Genomic DNA, 23,021 nt, shown 5'->3' with positions numbered 1-23,021 from the left:
CTAGGGAAGGGTACTAGATGTGGATATTTGCAAAGTGCCCTCTGTGACCTCTTGTCCTTATTAAAGATTCCCCAGAGCAGGATTCCTGGCCAGGTGTTCTGGCCACAAAAACATAAAAAAAATAATTGCATTCTGCCCTTTAAATTCCCCTTAAAAGTTACCTCCTTGAGCACAACAGCTCTTACATTTTATTCCAGAGGCAGAGAAATTTTAATTGAGGTCAAAACGGTTCTGCACAGAAACAGCACATTAGGATCTTGGCATCAGTCACCAAGGATGTTTGGTATTTAGAAATTAATTGGTTAAATAAATAAGATTACATTGGCTCCTTGCTGTAGTGTAAGATAATTCACACCTATTCAGGAGCAGGAATTGTCAAACTTTTTCAAATGTTTTACACAGAAAGGGGGGTACTTTACTTCTATGCCTGCTGTTTGTCCAGAATTCTGAATATTATCTGTAAAGTAGCATAACAACCCTAGAATTTTACTGGAACTAGCAAACTACATTTGCTACAAATTACTAGCATCTCGCCCAGAGAATGAGCTGGCACAGTGTTCAATTTTCATGGTCAGAAATTTTATAAAAAGTAAGTTATCTCATCATCACAGCTGGAGAAGGAGAGCAGATTAGCTCTGGCCCCTCCCAGCACTGAACCCAGGGAACAGCTGGCTCCAGGGTTCTTCTCCTTCATTCCCATGCAAGACCAGAGGGGATTGAATAGCAGCAAAAGAGGGGCCTGAGGAAAACATGGGCCACTTTTCTAGGAGCTGTATCCCCATACCCTCCTCTCAAGCTGCACGTGGACAGGGTGGATCCAAGCATCAGCTGCCCAATGAGCCACCCAGACACCATGGCACCCAGTAGTGCTTTTTCTGAGCATTCATTGTGGAAGTGTTTAAGAGTTTTACACTTGAGAAACCAAGAGACAGTTTCCCCTGTGCAAACACCAGCACAGGATGTTTTTTGATTTAGCATCACAAGGCCCTTTGGCTCCAGGTCAGTAAAAGTGGGAGTTACCATTTCTTCACTGTCCCAGACACCTTGCAAAACAGGTGACAGTAACTTAGTCCTAAACAAAGCAAAGAGTTTTCTTTTTTCAGAGTCTTCCCATTTGATCTGTTCCTGAATTTTCAGTATTTTCCTTGTAGCCTGCAAGTCTCTTCACTTTGCACTTCACAGCACTGCTTCAGGTTATTGCCCCAAATGCCAAACTTCATTGCTGTGCACTGTCCCACTGCCCTGCTCCATGGGAGAGGGAAGTTCCCAGCAGAAGAAAGACATTTATTTCTTGGGCCAAAATACCCTGAGATAACATTATACACTGTACCAGCTGGGCAGCTCTGCTGCAGTCAAACTATTGCCTGCAAAAATACTCTGAGGGTTAGAATCATTGAGTAAGTGTGTGACTTCTAGGCTCTAACTCTTCAGAAATACCCAGAATGTGCTGTTATTTCCCCAGCCCTTCCTCACCAAGCTGAGGGCTGTCTTCTGGGACTGGCATCAGGGCATTAATGCTTCCTGGCCAGCTCTGTCCTCACACAGAGGGGAGGACCCCATGTGGAACAGACAAGATTTGAAAGGGTGTGGATGACTCCCCACAAAATGGGTGCTTTGGTGCTAATCAGCTGAGTCCACAGCAACATGAATGCAAAATCCCCCCCCTAAACATAAGTGAGAATGCTGCATGCAAAGAGCAGTGCAGCAAAACACCAGACTCACCACTTCCCAAGCCCTCTGTTGAAGCAGGAGAATTCCAGGCTGCCAAAACACAAGTGCCTGGTGCTATCTGAGATGTCCTCAGGCTCCAGCTGCCACCCAAGAAGGGAGCATTTCTCTGGAAGTCCCATGCCAGCCTCCTGCTGGTATCTCAGACACTATCTGACACCTCAGACACTGGTGGAGGTGACATTTGCAATCAGAGTTGCTTTCCCTACTATGTTTGACACAGATATTATTGTTCTGCCTGTGTTCACTTTTTGAAAGCTTGGCAGATGATTGAAAAATGCCTTCTGGGCTTTGTAGTCTCAAAGTGATTTTGGCCTCCAGAATTTCCAGGGAAACATCAGCATTCAACATCCTGCTGCTGGCCAAGTGCTCTCAACCCTTCCTGAGCACATCTGCCCATGTCCTGTCTCAGCTGTTCTGTGGTTGTCTGCCCAGTCCCACCACCTTTCTGCAGCTGATCAAAGCAATTAAAAGCATAAAGCAGGCAAAAAGGGAAGCAGAAGAGCACAGAGCAAGGCAGACAACTGGGCTCATGCCCTGCCTCTTCTTTTCCTGCCTATCTACCATCAATATCCTACACACCTTCCCCTCTGCTTGTGAAGACAGGCACTCTCCTGCAGGCTTCTGTGCAGCTCAGGAGCAGTTTGGCAAATTAATAAATAGCAATGGAGCTGGCACTGAGCAAGGAGAACACTCCTCCCTCTGCCCTCCAGGTATCTCTGCTTGGAGAAGATGATCCCAGGGGAGCTCTCCCAACAGGGAGTTGGGGTGAGGGCAGTTCCCTAGGGTATTTGAGATCCCTTTGCCTTCCCTCCTGCCATCCCTGCCTGCACAGCTCCAGCCTGGGCAGCAGACCAGCAGCACAGGCAGTGCCAGATAGAGGGGGCAAAACCAGTTTGCTAGAGGGCTGGAAACAGGTTCTGTTGGCCCCACAATTAATTAGAGAGTTTCTGCCTTTTTGTAGGAGCACTCAGGATCACACCTTCGATTCAACCCACAGGGCAGGAACAGGAAAACTCTGTACTTGTACTGCTCAGGGCAAACAACAAAAAAAAAAATATCAGGCCAGAAATGTCTCTTGCCCACCATGCCAACTGTGCCAGGGCCACTGCACAAGGAGGTCACCAAGGTCACCACTTTCCTTATGGCTCTGTAGAATTTCAGTCTTTTGTTACAGCTGCTGCACAGAATAAACCAAAAAAGGGTTTTAAGCCTGTGAAGACATTCAATCTCTCTGGACTTAAAGACTGTGGAGTCTGACATTATGGAGTCTTTGGGGAGATTTGGTTCCCCCAGGTGACCCAGAGGTCACCCTGCATGGCTCAAGAGAGGTGACTCTGCCCCTCTGCTCTGCTGAGACCTCACCTGGAGCACCCTGTCCAGTTCTGGAGCCCTCAACACAAGGAATCCAGCACAGGTCCCAGTTTACTCACACACCTTGTTAGATGCATGAAGAGAACTTTCCCCCCTTCTTGTATTCAATCAACATAAATATTTGTAGAGTTCACTCAGAAATAAGTGTATGAAAGTAAACCAATGTACTTGATAATTTTACCCAACTGCTTTAGCCCAACTAGAGCTTTTTTAAAGACATCACAGGAATTACAATATAAATTTTCTTCCTTGCTGTTCCCTGCATGTACAATTTTGCTATATGCTTTTGAGATTATGAGAAAGTGCAAAATTCCAATAGTAGGACTACAATATCCAGAGCTGGATACTCTGAGCATCTTAAAATACTCTTAAAATGGCACTGAGAAAATGGGAGAAGGAAATCCATACTCACCTGAATGTGATCTCTCCAATTCTCCTGAGTCATGGTTTTCTGAAAAGACAAAATTACCTCTGAGCTGTCTTAGAAAAGAGAGAATGTCACATACAGCAAACTGAAACCTAACACACCATCTCACACACTGGCATCAACTGTGAGGAATGCATTCTGGAGAACATGGGAAACCTCTGCTTCTCATATGTCACCAGCTGGGGCATGAAAACACAGCAAAAATGAAGTGATTCAGACAACTGTCACAGGCAGTGGCAGGCCCTGACCCAGCACTGTAGCCCAAACTCTTGTTATGACCCAGAGCTGGGTTCTGGGCTTATCTGCAGAAAACTTATCACAAAGTGCAGCAGCATTTCTGAATGGTGCTGAGCAAAACTGCAAGGCCAGGGTCTGGTGGAATCCCTAAATCACTGCTGCTGCCCTCACCTCTGATGTGCAGAATGTCCACAGAGTGCTCACCTCAAGAGCTGCCCAGCAGGGACTGACCCCACAGATCATCTAAAAGGCTTGAGCCTTCAGAATGTGAAAATACAAACTTTTCTTAACAGCCAAGTCATGGAAAATCCTCTTGAATCGGGAGGTCTGGGAAAGGAAACTGATAAGTTAATATCCCCATTCCAGTGTGGATCAGAGCCAATCCTGGGGAGAAATCTGGGATAGCACCTCCTCTCCCCTCTGCCAAGAACACTGACTGCATGAGACTGAGCAGCCAGCAAGCCTGAGCCTCACCCCACTTCTGGCCAAGGTAGCAGTGATTACTAGTGCCACTTTTATGGAAAGGTACAAGAGCAAACAGGGAGTAAGAGTATCAAAGAAAACATCTTTGAGATACACAAACATGTAATTCAAATAGTAGTGAGATAAAGGAGCCATTTAACCAGACCTCATACACAGCTGAGAATGGTAAACAGAGAACAGCAAAGAGCTCTCAGAAGAAAGGACTGCATCCAGAACCAGCTGCCAAATGTACCTTAATGAAAGTAACTGGCCAGCTTGGACACTTTAAATCAAGCAAATACTCCAAAAACAAAGGAAATGGAAGGGCAGAGAGAGCAGAACACCAGATCAAGAATCCGTTCCACTCTGCTAAATAAATACAGCTGGGTGAATGCTTTCTACTCTCTGAGGATGACCAAGCTCTCTGGAGTGACATCCTTAAGATGATGGATTTAGAATGATGTACATTAAAGCTCTGAGATGCAGAACAATTAAATACTTGATCCTCCCCAGGTCTTCTGTCAGTGGATCTGTCAGGAAAAACAGATCAGAGCCTTCACTGATGGGTCAGGAGGTCTTAAAAGAAGAACTGGCTATGCCAGACTGGTGTCATCAGATCACCACAATTCAACCCCATTTTTGTGTTCAAAGTACTGGAGGTGGGGGGGTCAAAAAACCTGCATGCATCTGCCTTCTTCAGTCAGAACATCAAAGGAATCCTCTTTTGAAGAAAAGAACAGGCACTTCTGGAAGAGGTGTCTCATTTCCTGAAAACTGGCTTTCTTAAGACTGAATCAATAGCACCACAGGAACATCTGAACAAGCTCATAGGTTCTGTTAAAACCCTGTTAAAAATCCTCTTGTATCTACAGGGAGAAAGTCTCCAATGACCTGCAGATGAAACACCACTGTGTTTGGTAAACACAGCTTGCTCATCCAAAAGGCATGAAATGGAAACATCTTGCTCTGAAATTCAGTCTCTTGTGGTCCTTGTCCTTCACAGTCCAATTCATACACCTGGATACAACAAGCACAAACTATTTTTTTCCAAAGGAGGCAGAACAACAACTTTCTTCCAGCTGGTGCAGCCTGTCTCCAGGCAGAGGATGATGATGAATGAGAGCCCATCAAGAGAAGCACCAAAACTGCCCTGGTAACAAGAAACATTTGCTCAAGAGCATCCAAAAGGCTCAGTCCAAGAGGGGTGAGAAACCACAGCAGTAATTCTGCAGTCAGCCTCCAAGATGCCTCATGGGAACCTGCTGCTTAGAAAGAATTAATGGCATCTTCTACAAGCCCTCAGTATCAGGCCAGGTACCAGTGTGTTTGGAAAGAGAATCAGGAGGCTGGACAAAAATAAAGTCAGTTCAAAGAGTGGTTCAGGAGCTGAACCTATACCATTTGCTCAATAACAAGGCTTTTAGCACAGAAGAGCCTCTGTGGCAGGTTTGGGCCACACCTGTCACAGCCAGACCACAAGTACCAAAGCAAAGTGTCTACAAAGAACCCAGCAATGAGGAATGCCTGAGACCCAGAGTTCTTAAAAAACCCCAAAACACCACACAAACTGTCCCCAAACCAAAACCACCTAAAAACTCTTCAGGCAGTATGCTCCTGCTTATTTGAGCTGGCTGAGAGAGAAACTAAATGCATAGAGAGCACACACCCTGAGCTCCCTCCATGTGTCTGAGAAGGCTGCTGAGGATGTGGAGGTGAACAAGGAGCCAGCTCTGAGCAACAATGGCACTCACAGAAAAAAACCCCACAAGTCCAATGGCAGAGCCAATGCATTCATATCCAGTAACAATCACAACAAAAACTTGCTTATACATGAATATATTTCAAGCATATGAATTCTGTTGGGCAAAATAAACAAGAAGCCTCAATGACACCCATGGCACACAATACAGAAACTTACCTCAACAAACCTCTTGTAAAAGAGGTAGTTCAGGGTTCTCAAGTGCCTCTGATTTATGGCATTAGGGCAGAGAGCTAAAAGAAGGAAAAAAACACATTTAAGTACACAACAGAGGTGAATGTCCTTGAAGTTTTACTGTCTATACATCACCTTTTTCCTTCCCTGATTTCAAACCCAGTATGTGGAAGGAAGAATGCCATCCCACTTGGAACAATGATGGACAGACACACACATTGTCAGCTTATCTAAACTATAAACTGTTATTTACCTTTCAACCATGATTAGCAATGCTAATTCTCCCTTCTGATATCTCTGGTTCTACCACCTTTGAATGATAAGATCCACTTGCTGGTTCAATCTGTCAATGACTTCACACCTTTAATTAGATGGAACACTCATCCAGGCACCACCTCCTGTCTCTAGAGGCTGCATTCTTTCTGATTTAATTGGAGCCTGTGCTGTTAATTCATTGAAGCAGTTTTCAACATGTTACTCAGGATGTAAATTGTGGCTAAAGTTTACCTGATAAAATCCATATCCATGAAAGAGATTCCATACCCATACTGAAAGGGAGGTGACTATTGTTTTGCTGAGCTAGCAAGCAACAGTTGTTATTATTATTACTGTCATCTTCATTAGATATATGTCTCATTACAACTACAAACCCCAAGATCTTCACATAGCTCCTTGTTTTGAAATCCAGTGCAGAGAGAGATAAATGCAGAAGATAAAATACATTAATGAGGATTAGCATAAATATCTGTCAGTTCTTGCCTCATGCTGGGATGTGTGTGCAGGGAAAGAATTAACCAAAGCCTTCGTTGGGGTTTCAGAGGCTAAAACCCCAGATCCTGAAATCAAAGGGCTGTGAACTGATGCACCAGGGCTTCCTGCATCTCCTCAGAGCCTCTTGAAGCATCACATCATAACAATTCTCAAAAAGAAGTGTTTAAAGCCATTAGTTTTGAGTTAATCTTCCATAACGTGGAAACGTATCCTTGCCCCAAAGCATCTAGGAAATTACTGCAATTATCCTAAAGCATATTGCCCCAATAAATAGGGTGATCTTTTCTCCAGATATCATCCCAATATCTGGAGGAAAGAGCATCAGCTCACGGAAAGCAACACTTGTTAAAGAAGGTTAAGAGCAACGTAAAAATTAATAGTACCACCACTCAGCTAAAGATCTTCATCAGAAATCACAGTATGACTGATTTTGATCACCAGAAAGATCTACTCAGCTTTTTTTTTCTGTGGGCTTCTAGAGGAAATAACCAAAGCACAGGACTTGGCAGAACTGAGGGATTTTAAGAATCCAGATACCTGTGCAGAAAGCAGGAGAGAGGAACACAGAGGCTGTGGGGTATATCTGAGGCCACTAATGAAATTTTCTTTTCTGACTGAGCAGGGGAACTGAGTTTGGATCAAGTTTTCTGTATTTTATTACAAAAAAAAAAAACAAAATCAAACCAGAAAAGGGCTAATCAAAAAAAAATGTGAAGATGAAAGGTGACACACTAAGAGACAATGAAATTAAGAGTTCAAAGCTCTAAGGAAAAGAAGAACAGCAAAATAAAACCAACAAAACGGACTTCAATAAACTTAGAAAACTGGCACATAAGATTTAATGTGAAAATAATTTATAAGGGGAAAAGGAGCTAAGAAGAGCTGGGAATGTAAAAAATTTGAAGTGAAGTAAGAGATTTATCTGCTAAGTCAGAAGCTTTTATTGATTTCAAACAGAAGGCAGGAAAATGAACATGGAAACTGGATCACACACACACAAAAGAATGGTCCAAACATGTAAAATCAGGCATAAAGGCAAAAGAAATGCCAGATAGCCTTTTGAGGGGAAAAAAAATGAGAAACCTGCAGTTTCATGACCATCTCCAGCTTATACTTAAAGAAATCAAAGTTCTTAATGGCAGAACAGCTTAGTCACATACCACGTTGAGAGAACAAGAGTCTGAACTCAGATTTTCTGAGCCAAACCCAATATTCTGCTGGTCAGAGCACAACCCAGCATCCCAAGCTTTTCAGGACAGGCACCATCCCTCTATTCAGTGTTTGTACAATGGGGTTTGGGGATCCTGACTGGACTGTGGCACGCAAGTGGAATACAAATAGTTTCTACAAAAGCACCTCTCTGGGCATGTGTTAACTCTTAGCTTGGCAGCTGCAGCACCAGAGTGCTTCATCTGAACCACATTTCACATTGGGACTGAGAATCCAAAATTCCAATCTGCTCTCAGCTGTTAGCAGAGAGTAGGTAAAAAAAAAAAAAAAATTTGTTTGTCATGCAGGGCAGGAAAGTTGCAATACACACTTATTTCACTTGTGTAGCATCAGGGAGATGTGTCTCCTGGGGACATGGTGCAATCTCTGCTTAGCTGTGGTGTGTGGCCAGCACTCCCAGGTGACAGGCAATGCCTCCTGAGCTGGGATGGGGGCCTGATGCTCTCTTCACACTGCCCTGAAAGCCTGGCTCCCATGCAGAGACTCCTTTGCCCTGCCCTGGCATAACAGAAGGTCCCAGCCAAAGCATACTTTGTTTGGGGACCTCATAAAGGAGCCCTGTTAAAATAAAATCAGGGTATCTGAGATGCTAGAAGATTTTAGCCTGGTATTGCTAAGGATTGCTGGGGAATCTGATGAGCAGCAAGCTGTGTGTGAGTCTCTCAGTGTGCCATGGGATTAATCCCTGAATCCAAATTAGTGGAGGGCAGAGCTGGACTCAAGAAAACCTCTCTTTGTCATAGCCTCAGAAATGCATTAGTGCCTCTCATAAAATGCTCTGTGCCATTACAGATCAGGGACAGCAGACCTCAGAAAGGAAGGTAGAACAGCAGAAACCTTGGACTAGCCTCAACCCCCTGAGCTACCTGCTGGCTTTGCTGCCTGCCTGCAGGGAGAACAGTGAGCATGGTACAATGGTCCTCACTCTGCTCCTGAAGGAAAAAAATGCTCCAGTGTGGTCTTCAGACACACATCTGGATAGGATAAATTTGTGCTCAGAACAGCAAGGGTGGTGTCAGCTTTTCTAACAACAAAAGGTTGGAGCTGCTGGCCAGCATGTCTTGGTCTAGAGCAGATCCTATTCTGTTGTCTGGAATTTAGGAGGCAAAAATGTAGCTGGGAAGGTAAGGGCCCCAGAAAGGACCCTTCAGTCCCCTTCTGTAGCATCCTGACTCTGCAGCCACTGCAGGCTCCTGCCTTCTGATGTCTAAGCCTAGAGGTTCTGTCTCAGGGCTATGGAGAGCTCATATTTAACAAAAAAGCTGAAAAACTCTGAAGGCAAATCAGCACTGAAGCAGGGGGAAACAACATTTGCAAAGCAAAGAAAAATAAAGGAAAGGAATAACCTTCTGCTATGTTTTAATGAGGAGAAGATGAAAACATTTGACATTTCCTCCTCCCAAAGGCATTCCTGTAGAGATGTAACAGCCTTTCCCATTTCTCTAACACTGCATCTTTCCTAAGTGCCCAGGAGTCCCTGCTGGAGCTCTCCCTGGTGACAGCCCTGCCTCGGGCTGCTGGCTCTCAGAATTTTGGGGACAGTTGTGACTTACCTGAGCAGGACAAGGCTCTGAGCAGCCCTCGTCTGCCCTCTGCTGCCTCACTCCAGCTCACTGACAAAGCTTCATCTCACAAACCCACCCTGGGCTTACAGAAGGGAGATTTACACCAAATTAAGGATAACCCGGTGGTCAAATGAGGAGAAACTTTTCTCTTAGCTCATGCTGAAAGCAGTTCTTAAAGACTCTGGTAAAAACATGTTCATAGCATGGAAAATTTAAGGGGCTCAGCTCATTTATTACATTGCTACAGGACAACAAGTGCTAACTGTGCATTCAGTTCTCACCTCTTTTCTAGCAACAATTCATCATCTCCTTTACTGTTTTGTAGGCACTGAGGTCCACTGTAAGAGGATAATTACACTTTTTTTGAGGGGAATCATTTTTACCTCATCCCCAATGAATTTGCAATGAAAAATGCCCCTCTGTAGTATACTGACTGCACAAAAACTCAAGAGAAAATAGACTCAACCATTCCAAACCCAGGGAGGGTCTGCTCAGAACTGTTGGGACTGAAATTTGCATTTGTCAATTTAAGTCAATCTCACAGGGTCTCCAAAGAGTATTAAGCAATTATCCTGCAAAAGCAACAGGCTCGTTAAACCCGAGCACACTGACCCATGTGTGAGAAAAGACTCTATAAAACTCCACTTCCTCAATCACATACCATTTCTGCCCAACTTCTTCCTTCCCCAATAAAGCTAATTAAATGCAATCCACACACAGTTTATTGAGACACCTTTGGGGCTCAGCAGAGCATTATTTTTTGTCTTAATGGGAATACTGGAACAGTTCAGAACAAGAGGTGGGCTAATCTAAGATTATGTTTTTGTTTGGTTTTTTTTTTTCTTCCTGAGTTTCCAGATCTTTTTTAGACTGGGCCACCTCTTCTTTGGCTCTAAAATTTAAAACTGGCAGTTCCCAGGAGAATTTCAAATCTTAATGGCTGATCAACACTAAGTCTTGTTTGCAGTCAGTGAAATTTACTGTGAGTGGATGAGAGTGAGCTCAGGTAGTGAAACACAAAAGTAGATTTGGAACTGCAAGAAATGAGTCACATACAAGTTTGCCTTCTCATACCATGAAACCCTTCAGCCTTTCTCACCAAAAGCCACTTCCCTCTTCTGCTGCTGCTCTCAGCAAGTAGGACTCCTGAGTGAAGAGGAGGCAGAAAGCAGCAGCAGACTGCAGAACCAGGTTAGGGAACACAAAGTGTTTCACTGCTCAGAACACAAGACATGAGGGGGTTTCAATCTGCACATTTTCCCTACCCTGCTTTCTTTTTGTATGCTCTTTCCCCAAAGGTAGATTTACTTCCACTAAAGAATGGAGATAGAACACTTGGGAATTCAGAGTAAAGGAGAGGAGAGAGGGAGGGAGGAAAGGAAAGCCATGCTGCTCCAGCTGCCACCATTTCCCAATTCTGTTCAAGCAGGAGCAGAACTGAGGCAGAAATTCCTCTGTAAGCACTCATCTCCCTCCAAAGAGTTTCCAAGGAGACTAAGACAGCCACAGTTTAGCAAAGTGTGAAATCCTGCTCTGAACTACACGTGTTGCTACCTAAAAAAACCCCACCTACTTTCAGATATGGGACTGTGAGATTCATCCAACACTGCTTGAGCTGCCCCAAATCTGGCATCTTATCTCAATCAGTAGCCCACATCCTGCACTGCAGGTTCCACAGACAAATCACTCTCTGGAAGCACAGACAGGAATGGGATCTACCTCAAGGACCTCACCAGCCAACGTGTTGTGGAGGACTAGCAAGATTTAATAATTATGGGCAGTGACAGCACCTGGGTCACCATCACCAGACTGAGGCACACTGCCATCCCCCAGGGAGCACCTGGGAGCAACAGCTACGTGCTCCTCCTAGATTTTTTTTTTTAATTTCTGAGGATTTTGCATATAGACAGTTATATCATTTTAATTCTAGAGTTGATCTCACACCCTCAGTGGATCTTTAGTAAAGAAAGGGGAACAACTCAGGTCTTATCACAGATTATAAAATACCATACAGCCTATTGAATGACTAACCTTGGAAAGTATAAAAAGTTTCTGAAGGCTAGAAAACTTCTAGGAAAGTTTTAGATTTTAAATAAAACACCCCCTGTATATCTCAGCTTTCACATCAAGGTGTTAAGTTTAATTATATTTACTTATCCTCCCATGAGGGTTTGTTTGTAAGGATTATCTTATTAACTTTTGAACACCAGTCCGAAGATGTGAAGATTAATATGCAATACAGTCTTGCTGCCAGGTGTAATAAGCCCACAATTTGTGGTTAGAAAACACTTTTCAGTCCAGGAAAAGTGAGTTGCATATCTTGGGCTGATGATGGAAATCTTTGCATGGTAAAACCTAACGGTGCACCTAAAGGTGTCTGATGCAAGATCCCAGAGAGAAGAAAAAAAGATCAGCAGTCCCTGCTAAACCAAACCAAAGCAAAAGAAAGTCAGTCTTGTTAGAGAACTGGAAAAGAGGAAAAGACCTATTCAGTGATGTAAAATCTGATGTAAAATGTGTTACTTCTCTCAGAAGGCTGCAAGTGCCTCAAAACTCCCTGACACCAGCCTTAGTTTATGCAAAGAATACAAAGTGCTGTGAGGCTCCTTCTTCCCAAGGGTTATCTCTTCCCAGCTGATGCACTCAGAACCCAAGAAACCAGATCCCCAGATGAATAATGATTTGCCTCTTCTGTGAGTGCAATGGAGTCAGAACTCAAAGATGACCATCATGTGTTACAGCCATTCTGTGCTGAAGATTCACTTCACATCAGGGAAGAAGCAGTCTATTACTCACAAGCACTGCATCTTCTGACAGCAGAAAGTGAGAATTCTCATAACTTACCAGCTTTCTTTTTCAATATCATTAATTAAACCCTGAAACTCCCCATGATGAATTACAGCAGATTCCTAGCTGAACATGGAAGAAGACAAATGTCATTAATTTGTTCTTTATTGGTGAGATAACTCCACAATATGTTGCAATATCACATACCTGGATCTACATGAAACAGCCCCAGGAGCCTGAGGACCAACTTGCTTAGCATCTTCCGGTTCAACTTATCTGGTTTGCACCTGGACAGGCCTTGATATTGTCTGTAAGTAAATAAACAAAATGGGAAAGCAACATCTGTGAAAGTGCCTAAAGTACATTTCCCAAATAATAGCTATTTAACAGTAGAGGCATTGGGGTTTGCAAGGAGTTGGTAAGAACAGGCCCCTGCCTTTTCTGAATTACAGCAAAAAAAGCCAACAGTGCAACCACATAAATTTCCCAATCAGTAACTGGGGCAAGTTTTGTTTTACAGAAAGAGAAAATGAGGAATTCCATCTCATCTTTTTTTTTCAGAGCTGAGCCTATTGTATCTATTTAACTATTGTATCTACACAGTGAGTTTGACCGTAGTGTTGTGACTTTGTGACTGACAGGAGCTATTCCAGTGAGAGGCAATTTATAAATTAAACCACACAGGACTATTTCACGAGCAGAGGAAGGTTAACCACTTGCACCTCTTGTTTTTCTGCCACTTCATCACAGTATTATCTTCCTGCAAAACCTGTACAACCGATACTGAAGCTCACCTTTGTCTGCAGCAAAGCACAAGATTTCAGTTGCCATAACCTCCTGGAAGGAGCTTTGATATTGTTACAGAGCTAAGATCTACTGCACAGCTTTCATTTCACACTCCTCACTCCTGGCAGGAACTGAGCATCTGTCAATAGGAATTATACCTCTGTCTTATGGGCTGAGCTGAAGGCTCTGGCACAGACACCAGAATTTCCCCTTTCTCAGCTGAAAGGTAAATATATTGCACTCCATAATGCTGAGAAATGATCTCAGACAGACAACCAGAGAACATACTGTCCTCTGACAGCAAGTTGGCAAGTTTAGAAAGTCAACGTGTGTTCCTACCTTGTGATGTCTCTGATATTAAACCCAGGTTCACACCACGTGTCCAGGATCTGCAAGAGCTTGCTCTGGAGCTCAGGATATTCTCTCACATAATCTTCCACCAAGTTGGTTTTATCTTGGAGCAGTAGTGGTGTACACATCTAGGAGAGGAAATCACAGCTAAAGTGCCCTGGTTTTGATCACTGTGTCCTTCATGAATGCTGCAGCAGCCAGAGGGCATGGAAAAGGTCCATGACATTGAAGACTGAAACCTGGCAGAGGGCTGCTCAAGTCACAACCCTCTGCTTAACCAACCAGTGCTGCCTAAAAGACTGATGTGACATTTGGAACACAAACATTTGCAAAGCTTCAAAACAGCAAAAGCACTAAACCCCATCACAGTGATAACCACTTGTCAAGAACACAGCAAGAATTTTTCATACCAGGGGCTGCAACTAGAGAACATCCCAGTGAGATGCAATGGGGTCTACCAAAATCTCCCTGTCAGCTCCCAAGACATAAAGGGACATCAGAAATGCAGCAGTTACTTCTTGGGAACAAAGTACAGCCTCAAGTGAAAGGCAGCACAACTTGAAGGGCCTTGATGGATCTCCTGCTTAACAAAAGGTGGATTTGATGACAGAGAAGCCTGCAGAGGAAATGACTCACCTTCTCCACATCTTGATCTGGTTGTAATTTTAGCCTAATGCTCAGTATGGCTGCCTAGAAAAAAAAACAAAAAAAGAAAAAAAAAACGTTGTGTATTTAGAAGTACACCACAATGGATGAATGGAGATTATTCCAAAGCAAAGTACATAGAATCATAGAATCACAGGATTTTCAGAAAGGGAAGGGATCTTTAAGATCAGCCAGTTCCAGCCCCTGCCATGGGCAGGGACACCTCCCACCAGGTTGCTCAGAGCCCTGTCCAGCCTGGCCTTAAAAACTTCCAGGGATGGATGGGGTTTCCACCACCTCCCTGGACAACCTGTGCCAGGGTCTCCCCACCCTCATGCTGAAGAACTTCTTCCTAACTTCCAACCTAAACCTCCCCTATACAAGCTGAAGGTTGCTATTTCTGGTTTGGACATGAAGAAGAATTGGGGCCTCCAAAGCCACTTTTTATTTCCCTCCCAGCTATCTCAGTTTGCTGAATTAAAAAATAAATAAATAGTCTTGCAACTCTCAAAATCTTGTTTCACCATTTGATCTCCTTAGTGCCTTTCATTAAACAAGCAATCCGTTAGCTTTAACATCCATCCAGTGGTTTCCCTAACAGCTTTTTAATGTTCACATGCATGCTCAGATTATGCTAATTGCAGAACTGTTATCTAAATGGCAGAGCTTTATCTCCATCTCTGTTAACCATGCAGGTGACTTCATCACATGAAGGAGCAGGGTGTCAGGTTAGGTTTTCCTTTGTTCCAGGATGTGTTTTCTGCCCTGTTCCACAGGGGGTAAAGCAACAAATCTTCATTTAGCTGAAGTGTGGGGTCACCCAGCCTCCCAACCCCACCTCACAGCACCACAGCTCAGAGGAACCCCAAGCAATTCACACAAGCATCATTTTAACATCACCCAGCTAAAAGAGGTGATGGAGCAGCTGAACTGTGCTGCTGGTGGGAACTTCTCCCAGTGGGGAACCCTGAGAGCAGTGGGGCAGCAGCCCTGGGCAGGCACAAAGCTAAATGTGGAAGGAGATGCATGACCTGGGTCCTAGAAACAAACAACCAGGCTGGATTGCAGGGTGTAGTTACATGGGCTGGCTGAATAGTGAGGACAACTTAGATAAAATCAGTGTGTTTACAATAGGAATAATAAGAGAAGAGATATGAGTAGCTGTAATAAAGATGAAAGTGTTTGGCAGCTGTGGCTGTGGTCTCGACTTCGAGCTATTTTAAGATTTTGTTCTGTTATTATCATGTTTTGAATTGTTTCACTCCACAAACAAGTTTTGTGTAAAATGACCCTATTTTTAACAGTCTGTTTATAGATGATAACATCTCCAGCAAAGCAGCACCTCACTCGCAGACTCATTTTGTAGGTAGAAAACAAACATTTTCATTAGGCAGCCAGCATGCCACAACTGAAGTTGGGAGAATCCCCCTTCCCACCCAAGATTTCCCCAGATGCAGGGCTTCACTCTCCAAGCTGGGTTGGAAGCCCAGGCAGGGTAGCTGGAAGCCAGCAATCACATTAATCCAACTGCAGGCCCTCAAATTCCAGCTGGACCAGCAGGGCAACACAAATCCTGAGCAGCAGATACCTCCCCAGTCAGCAGCTGACCAGAAACCCAAGGTACCTGGCAGGAACAGGATGAGACCATGGCCCAGGTTGCCCAAAGAAGCTGTGGCTGCCCCATCCCTGGAAGTATTGAAGGAAGTGTTGAAGTTAGGTGGAACTTGGGCTGGTGGGAGGTGTCCGTGCCCATGCAGGGGGGGTGGAACTGGATGAGTTGTCAGGTCCCTTCCAACCCAAACCAGTCTGGGATTCTATGAAAAAGCTCTGGTGAAGGCTGATGTATAGACAGCTTACCATGGTCTACTCACTCTTCCTTCAGTTGCATTTGGACATTTTAAAGTTGTTACATTCCCATGGATAAGCACATAAAAATACACCAAAGAACAGCTGGATGAGGAAGAATTCAAAGGCAGGCAACACTACATTAAATTATATCACAGAATCATAGAATCATAGAATTGGCTGGGTTGGAAGGGACCTCAGAGATCATCAAGTCCAACCCTATATCTACAATTCACCTAGGTACCTCAACCATAGGATGGGTCCTCTCCCATCTACCCAAACCTGATGCATTCAGGCCAGGCCATGAGCACCAGACCACTCCTCCAGTCATGCAACTGCAAAACCAAGGGTATGGGAAAGTGGGGTTTTGAGGTGAACACACAAACCCTGAGTGCCTTGAACCAATATACCTGATTCTCTCTACTTGTTTTGAGTGCAAATGGCTCTGTGTCATCTGAAAATTACTATTCTTTCCACATACAGTATGAAATGCAGGAAGCCACACAAGATCTTATCTGCAAGGGCATGTGCACTTGGGTGGTGTCTACACTGACAATTTAGGCAATTTTCCCACGGTGGGGTTAGCATCAGAGGAGTGACCTCTTGCTGGTAGCACTGCTTGGAGTGATGATGCAGGACAGACACAAATGGTTCTGATGACTCCTGCATTACTTAGCTCCCCTGCAAACATGTTGGGACAACACAAAGGTAAATATGCCTGTGCCTGACTTAGGGCAGTATTTCTGAACCAATGGTAAAGGAATTTCTGCAAACAGACCAAAGAACAGAGTGAGACTTCTCAGGAGGAGAAATGTCAGCTTCAAGAAAATCACAGTGATCAAAGCCTGGATACAAAGTAGATAGAAATAATTGCACAAAAGGCACACCATGTACTAATCAACTGGGAACATCTGGTTTGTATTTTGGAATCAGTCATTTCAAACTTGTGGCTAATCAGCTTTGCTCTAAGAGTGCATCACAGTCTATGAGATCAGGTTAGATGTTTAATTGCTTCCTACTGAAAGAGCACACAATCTATGCAGCTGCCTTCAGGAAGATCTTCAGAAACAAGAAAAACATGAGATTTCTCAGGTTTGCTTTCAAGAGAATAGGAACATATTTTATAAGCCACGAGAACGTCAGAATGAAGTAGTGAAAGGTCACTCCCATCTCAAGAATTTGAGGTAGACAGAGAGAGCTACAAGGCAAGGCCAGAACATGCCTATGCACAGGTGAAGGGGAGAGGGAACTGAAACAAACACTTTCCCTGTCTTTCTCAGGTCACTCAGAGCAGTTTTAAGCCTGGTTTAAGTGATCACAAATGAGTGATCCTCTAGAGCTCTGCCCAAGCTTCCTGTGAACACAGGCCACCCACCTTCACCAGATCCTCCAAATGCTAACATTTGAATTATTATTTCCAAGCTATACCCAGGCTCCTTCCCAACCACTTCCCCAGACAGACAGAAAGGTGGCTCCAGAATCTGGGAGCAGAGTGGTCCATGGTCCACAGGTTGGCTACCTCTGCTCTGGGGTGGCATGGATCCAGCAGGCATCATACCATTAGAGCTGTCCTTTAGCAGTAAATTAAGTTAATAGGAAAAAGGGAGGCTGACATCTTTACATGGGAAACATCCCCTATAATACTCTTTGTTTTTCTTACTGATTGTTATTTTTAATTTAAAAGAAACAAGGCAATTCAAATGCACACACTTTAAATACAGCTCTTACTTCTCCAGTAAGAGCTGGACAAGCCTTACTGGCTTGAGTAGTTGAGGTGGTAAATGGGGTAAAGAAGCAACATCAGATGCATTTTCATTGCCCTAGGGACAGTTCAAAAAAGTCAGAGAAAAAAATCCAAAATCTGAATAACCATTAATGTGCTCAATCAATCTTAACCCTGATCTGTATCAAGAGATTTGCAAAAATACACCATGTGCACCCATGCACCATCAATGAAGTAGGACCACAAACAATAACATCCCTCAATCAGTGTTTGAAACATCACTGTACTGAAAATTGAAGGTCATGTTGGTGCTTGAGCTTGCATTTCTTTGGCATATCTGCTTTCCTTCAAGTTTAACTCCTTGATCAAACTTCCTTACTACTGAATTATCAAATTACTGTTGTAGCAGTATGCATTGCTGGCAAAAACTTTGAATTCTGTGTCTACGAAGCTTTCCTCTGGATACTTCAACTAATTTTATGACAAATTTTAACAACTAAATTTCAAGAGATAATACACATTGAAAGAGCAACTATCAACTGAATTTTATATAAAGAATCAACCTTCACTACTTGTAGAAATCAAGAAATGAAACATTAGTAGAAAAAAATACACACTGCTTTTGAAAAAAGAGAAACTGAATGGACAATAACAAAAAAAAACTATTAAAAATTGAATACCCCCTACCCCAATAATAGCTTAGTCCAATATTCCTGTTTAAGAACCAAACTGATGAAGAGAAGAAAAATTCTTCTAGTCACCAACACAGGAGTGGGAGCTCTCTCAGGCCCAGGAATATTTCTGGTTGTCAGAGGCTAAAAAGATTATTTATTGTTTCCTTCCTAAACCCAGCTCCACTGCCACCTGTTCAGAATTTACTATAAAGCTGTTAAACAAGATGAGAACTTTGATGCTGACTGTGAAAACAAGTTTCACTGTATCTGACCAGAGCAGCAACTCACTACTGATCCAGAAGCAAAGGAATTTGATTTTTTTTTTTTCTTTAAGCGCAGCTATCTTTTTACCTTTATAAGCTGTTTAAAAAAAATGTAAATAAAATAACTCAGCGGACAATAGAGGGCATTCATCCCACAGAAAGACAGCCGCCACCCTTAGACATGAAATATCGCAGCACATTAAGTCATGAGACCCCGCTAATCAAAGCTGACAGGGCCCTGAATGTGATTTCTGCTGAGACTTAGCGATATCATGGGGCACTGAAGCATGCACAGCCTGCCAGACTGCCCTGTTCATGTGACAATGGCTTTTATTCCCCAAAGGGGCCTGCGAGTGACAAGAGTCCCCTTTGTCTTTAGGCTCCCGCATTCGCGGTGCAAGAGAGGTTCATTCAACCAGCCCCAGACACTCTTTGAAAGGCTGAAGTGTAACATAAGATGACCATGAAACACTAGCTTGCCTTCTGCCTACCCCTCATTCTTCTCAAGCACAGCCTGGCCTATTCAGGGCCTCTCACAGCCCCGCTCGCGCTGCATTACCCCCGGTCTGCTGAATCCCCGCATTGTCCCGGACGCACACCCAACCACCGCCCTTCCCACAAAACCCGCTGGCCCCGTGGCCCGACCGGGCTCCCACCGTGGCCTGGGACAGCCCGGGTCGAGGAGCCACACAGCCCTTCAGTGGCTTCAGGGGGTTTCTGGGGAGGAAACAAAGCTCCCACACCTCACCTGACACCACCTGAGCAGGGACGTTGAACCCTTCCGGCTCCTCACGCCAAGGGGAGCTGAGGGAGCTCCCGTCCAGCTCCTGTGCGGCCCAAACGCTGCCCTGCTCCTTCAGCAGCTGCCAAGCCCGGGCACAAAAGAAGGGAGAAAACTCCTAAATGGGGCCAGATGCCTCAAAAAAACCCCACTTGGATGTCCCTTGCCCATTCCTTGAAGTCTTGCTCGTTTTCCTCCATCACGGGAGCACTAGTGCCATCCGCTGGCCACCGCTCCCTCAGGTGCCTCCAGACCACAGCCACCATGTGCTTGCTGCTAAACCAAAATTCCACACAAACCATCTTCATCCAAACCCAGCACCACCTGCACACAGCTGGGAATCCTCCTGCCACTAACCCTAACCCTAACCCTGACCCTATCCCCAACCCGGGACATCTGCACCCTGCAGCCTTCCCCGCAGCTCACTGCAAACCCCCGGCTCCTGCCAGCCACAAACTTTTTTTGACCCCTTCTTCTCAAAAAGCAGGGCCAGAAACAACCACTGCCACGGCAGACCCTGGGGATCTCTGGGAACTCGGATTCTGAAGAAATCTTTCTCCAAAATCTCTGTGAGGGCCACGGAGCAGGGCTGGGGATCTCCATGGTACACGTGCCACACACCTGCACCACAACAGGCAAAGGGAATTAAAGTGCTCTAGAATAAATGTCTGGTGTTTTAGTGAAAATACAGTGAGGAACTAAATAATGGCAGTAAGGATTTATAAGAATTTCTGTCCATTCAGGTGAGAGACAGAAGAGCCAAAAATCCTCCATATCAAGCTGCTGCCCCACCTGAAAGACAAGAGCAGGACAGACCCATCACAGCCCCCTGCAACTGCTCAAAGCTCTAGTTCCAGGTTTTTGGGGTTAGTTTCTATGAACTTAGGTATGATCAGTCCCCATGGGCAGTAAAAGATTTCCTGTTATTCTTGAAGATAATTCTATTCATCCTTCTGGCAACAAAACAAAACTAGAAGAAAGTCCTGGCTGAGGGTAAGCAACAGTTGAGGTTTCCTGTTCTTCACACTGGGAATTACTAGTAAATGAGGTCTTCTGTGGAAGAAAGAACAAAAAAACAATTCCACAAAAAAAAAGAAATCTAGAGCTTTCCAAAACCAAATCTGCATTTCTAATGACAACAATAAATATCTTTGGAGTCATGAACTTAAAAATCACACTTTTCTAGTAGGTTTTTTAAACAACTCACATTCAAAAATTTAATGAGTAGGAGTAAAATTCAAGCACCTACATGTGAACATATCAGATATGAAATACTCTTGTTTCGGTATTCAAAGAAATGAACAGGAATGGAATTCCATTATCTCACTTGGGAATTTGGTTTTACTGAATAGAATTTCTAAAATGCTATTTCATTTTTTTATTTTGCTAAACAAGATCAAGCTGTTCTACACTGTCAAAGTGAACGATCATCCTTTAAAAAAAACCCCAAACCTATGCTTTTTTGCATTAAGCAAAAAAAGAAATGCATTTCAGTATTGTAGTTTGCTTATGAGAACACCCACAAGACTACCAGGACATCATGGTGATGCCCAAGATGCTGCAATCACCCTAAACCACAGGGTAAACATATCAAATTCTGGCTTTGGTGAACTGTGTCAGTCAAGCCAACTCAAATACATCAGTAACACATCTTGAATATGAGCCTCAATGGTAAAGAGGCTTTGAAGCTCAGACAGGACCCTTTGGAAATCATGTGGGAACAGAAAGATTTTCCAAACCCTCCTTGCTGCAGGCAGATTGGAGATAGCACAGCAGGTCTATGACCAGCTACTAAAATCCCTTCTTTTCTTGCCAAGGACAAGGAAAACAAAAAAGAAACACAAGCATCCCCTTAAATTCTCCAAATTAAACCCTATTAACCTATTACTTTCAAAGGTCAGAAAAGGGATAGAGAAAGGATTCCCTGGCATTCTGTGCTCAGCTATTAGAAAAACTGAGGTTGAACACAGCCTCCTCGTGTCCACGGGAAGACCACGCTAAGCTGCAGCATTCACAGCGTGCAGCTGCTGAGAAGAAATGGAATTCCCATTGAAATGCATCCAAAAAAAAAAGGACACAGACATTAAGAGAGAACTAGAGAGCTGCGTAGGTAAATTTCTTTGAAAGACATGACCCACCTCTTTGTAATTGCCCTTGTGATAAAGATGAGTGACATGTTCAAGCAAATAGTTCCGGTCTGCTGTATGGAGCTGGTAAATGCTAATCAGAGGGTCAAGAAGATTAGTTGGGCACTCTGCTAGGATGCTGAGCACACGGGCCTGCAGCTTCTTCAGCTTGATGCCAGACTGAAAACAAAAATTGGAAAAAAAAAAAAAAAAAATCAAACACAGATTTAGGAAAGATGGCTACGATTCAATGGCAGTTGAAAATACAGCTTGTTTCAAGAGTGGAATAAGCCAATTCCTTGGGAAGGGATTCTCCAGTTTCCCCATGAAGTCTGCAAGCAGAAATCAGAACAATATGATACACATTTTTTTCACAGCATCCAACTTAAAAACACTAAATGTTTGCAGGATAATTCTGGAAAAGGCAAATGGCCTGTGCAAAATTAAAAATGAAACTGGAAAAATGCCCTCTTTTACTAACACAGCTAGTTAGAAATTCTCCCCTCGAATTTCTAGCAGAAAATCTTTGAATCTAGAAACTCCTCTTAAAGGACATCTCACCTATCAGGCACAGGAATTCAATATTCATTCCCAGGCTTGCTCCTGGGTGCAAAAAGGGCAGGAAAAGCAAAAGCATCATCAGAAGATGCACAGATAACAGTATTAATCCTTGTGTTCCTATATGATCATGCTCTTATGACATAGGAATTTCAGAGCCAGTAGGACTTCACTGCACTTTGCAGATATTGTAATGACAGAGCTCAACATCTAAAAACAGCCATTTGGAAAAATGGGAAATGAAACAGCACAAATACAAAAGCAGCTTGCAGCACAGAGCCAAAATCATAGGGAGAAAAAAAAAAAAAAAAAAAAAAATCTCAATAGGTCAGAATATAGGAAGGCATAAGGAATGGTAAACATTAGGAGGTATAATCTGATGACCCAGTGTTACAAAGCTAATCATTCAGCTGCTGAACAGTCACACTGTTACCATTTTCTGCATTCCGGATGATAAAAGCTCCTCACCATATGGCAGGAGTTAAGCAATCATACACTAACCAGGCTTTTATTTGCAGAACTGGAAGAATATCCAGAGTAGATTACTGCAATTGGGTTTATCCTGACAGCAGGGATGTGAGCTCCAGTGGGAAAGCCTCCATCCAGGCAAAGGCTGCAAGATCAGTGCTTGATCAAAGTGGTTTGATCTGGAGAGATGGAAACCCCAGCCTGGAAGGGGAAGGAGCTCTCTTATCACAGCTTCTAATGCTATTTCATTTTCAGGCCAGCACACAAGAGATAACAACAGCTCAGTA

The 23,021-nt window shown here is 43.7% G+C and overlaps 1 protein-coding gene across 4 annotated transcripts in view; it reads right to left on the bottom strand.

Moving 5' to 3' along the window:
* The window catches only part of EXD3 (exonuclease 3'-5' domain containing 3), a 216,441-nt gene that overhangs the window by 127,425 nt on the left and 65,995 nt on the right, over positions 1-23,021 (bottom strand). For 3 of the 4 annotated variants that reach the window (XM_071766068.1, XM_071766070.1, XM_071766071.1), the window contains 6 exons: positions 21,721-21,888; positions 14,288-14,341; positions 13,640-13,779; positions 12,722-12,822; positions 6,147-6,220; positions 3,515-3,553 (listed from right to left, as the gene is read on the bottom strand). In XM_071766068.1, coding sequence (XP_071622169.1) covers positions 3,515-3,553; positions 6,147-6,220; positions 12,722-12,822; positions 13,640-13,779; positions 14,288-14,341; positions 21,721-21,888 — 576 coding nt within the window. The remainder of the gene's footprint in view (positions 1-3,514; positions 3,554-6,146; positions 6,221-12,721; positions 12,823-13,639; positions 13,780-14,287; positions 14,342-21,720; positions 21,889-23,021) is intronic. The other variant, XM_071766072.1, reaches the window with a different exon arrangement.

The sequence above is a fragment of the Heliangelus exortis genome, chromosome 22, assembly GCF_036169615.1.
Source record: "Heliangelus exortis chromosome 22, bHelExo1.hap1, whole genome shotgun sequence".
Taxonomy (NCBI): domain Eukaryota; kingdom Metazoa; phylum Chordata; class Aves; order Apodiformes; family Trochilidae; genus Heliangelus; species Heliangelus exortis.
Note: the sequence above shows the minus strand (reverse complement) of the source record. Positions and strands in the feature narration are given on the sequence as shown.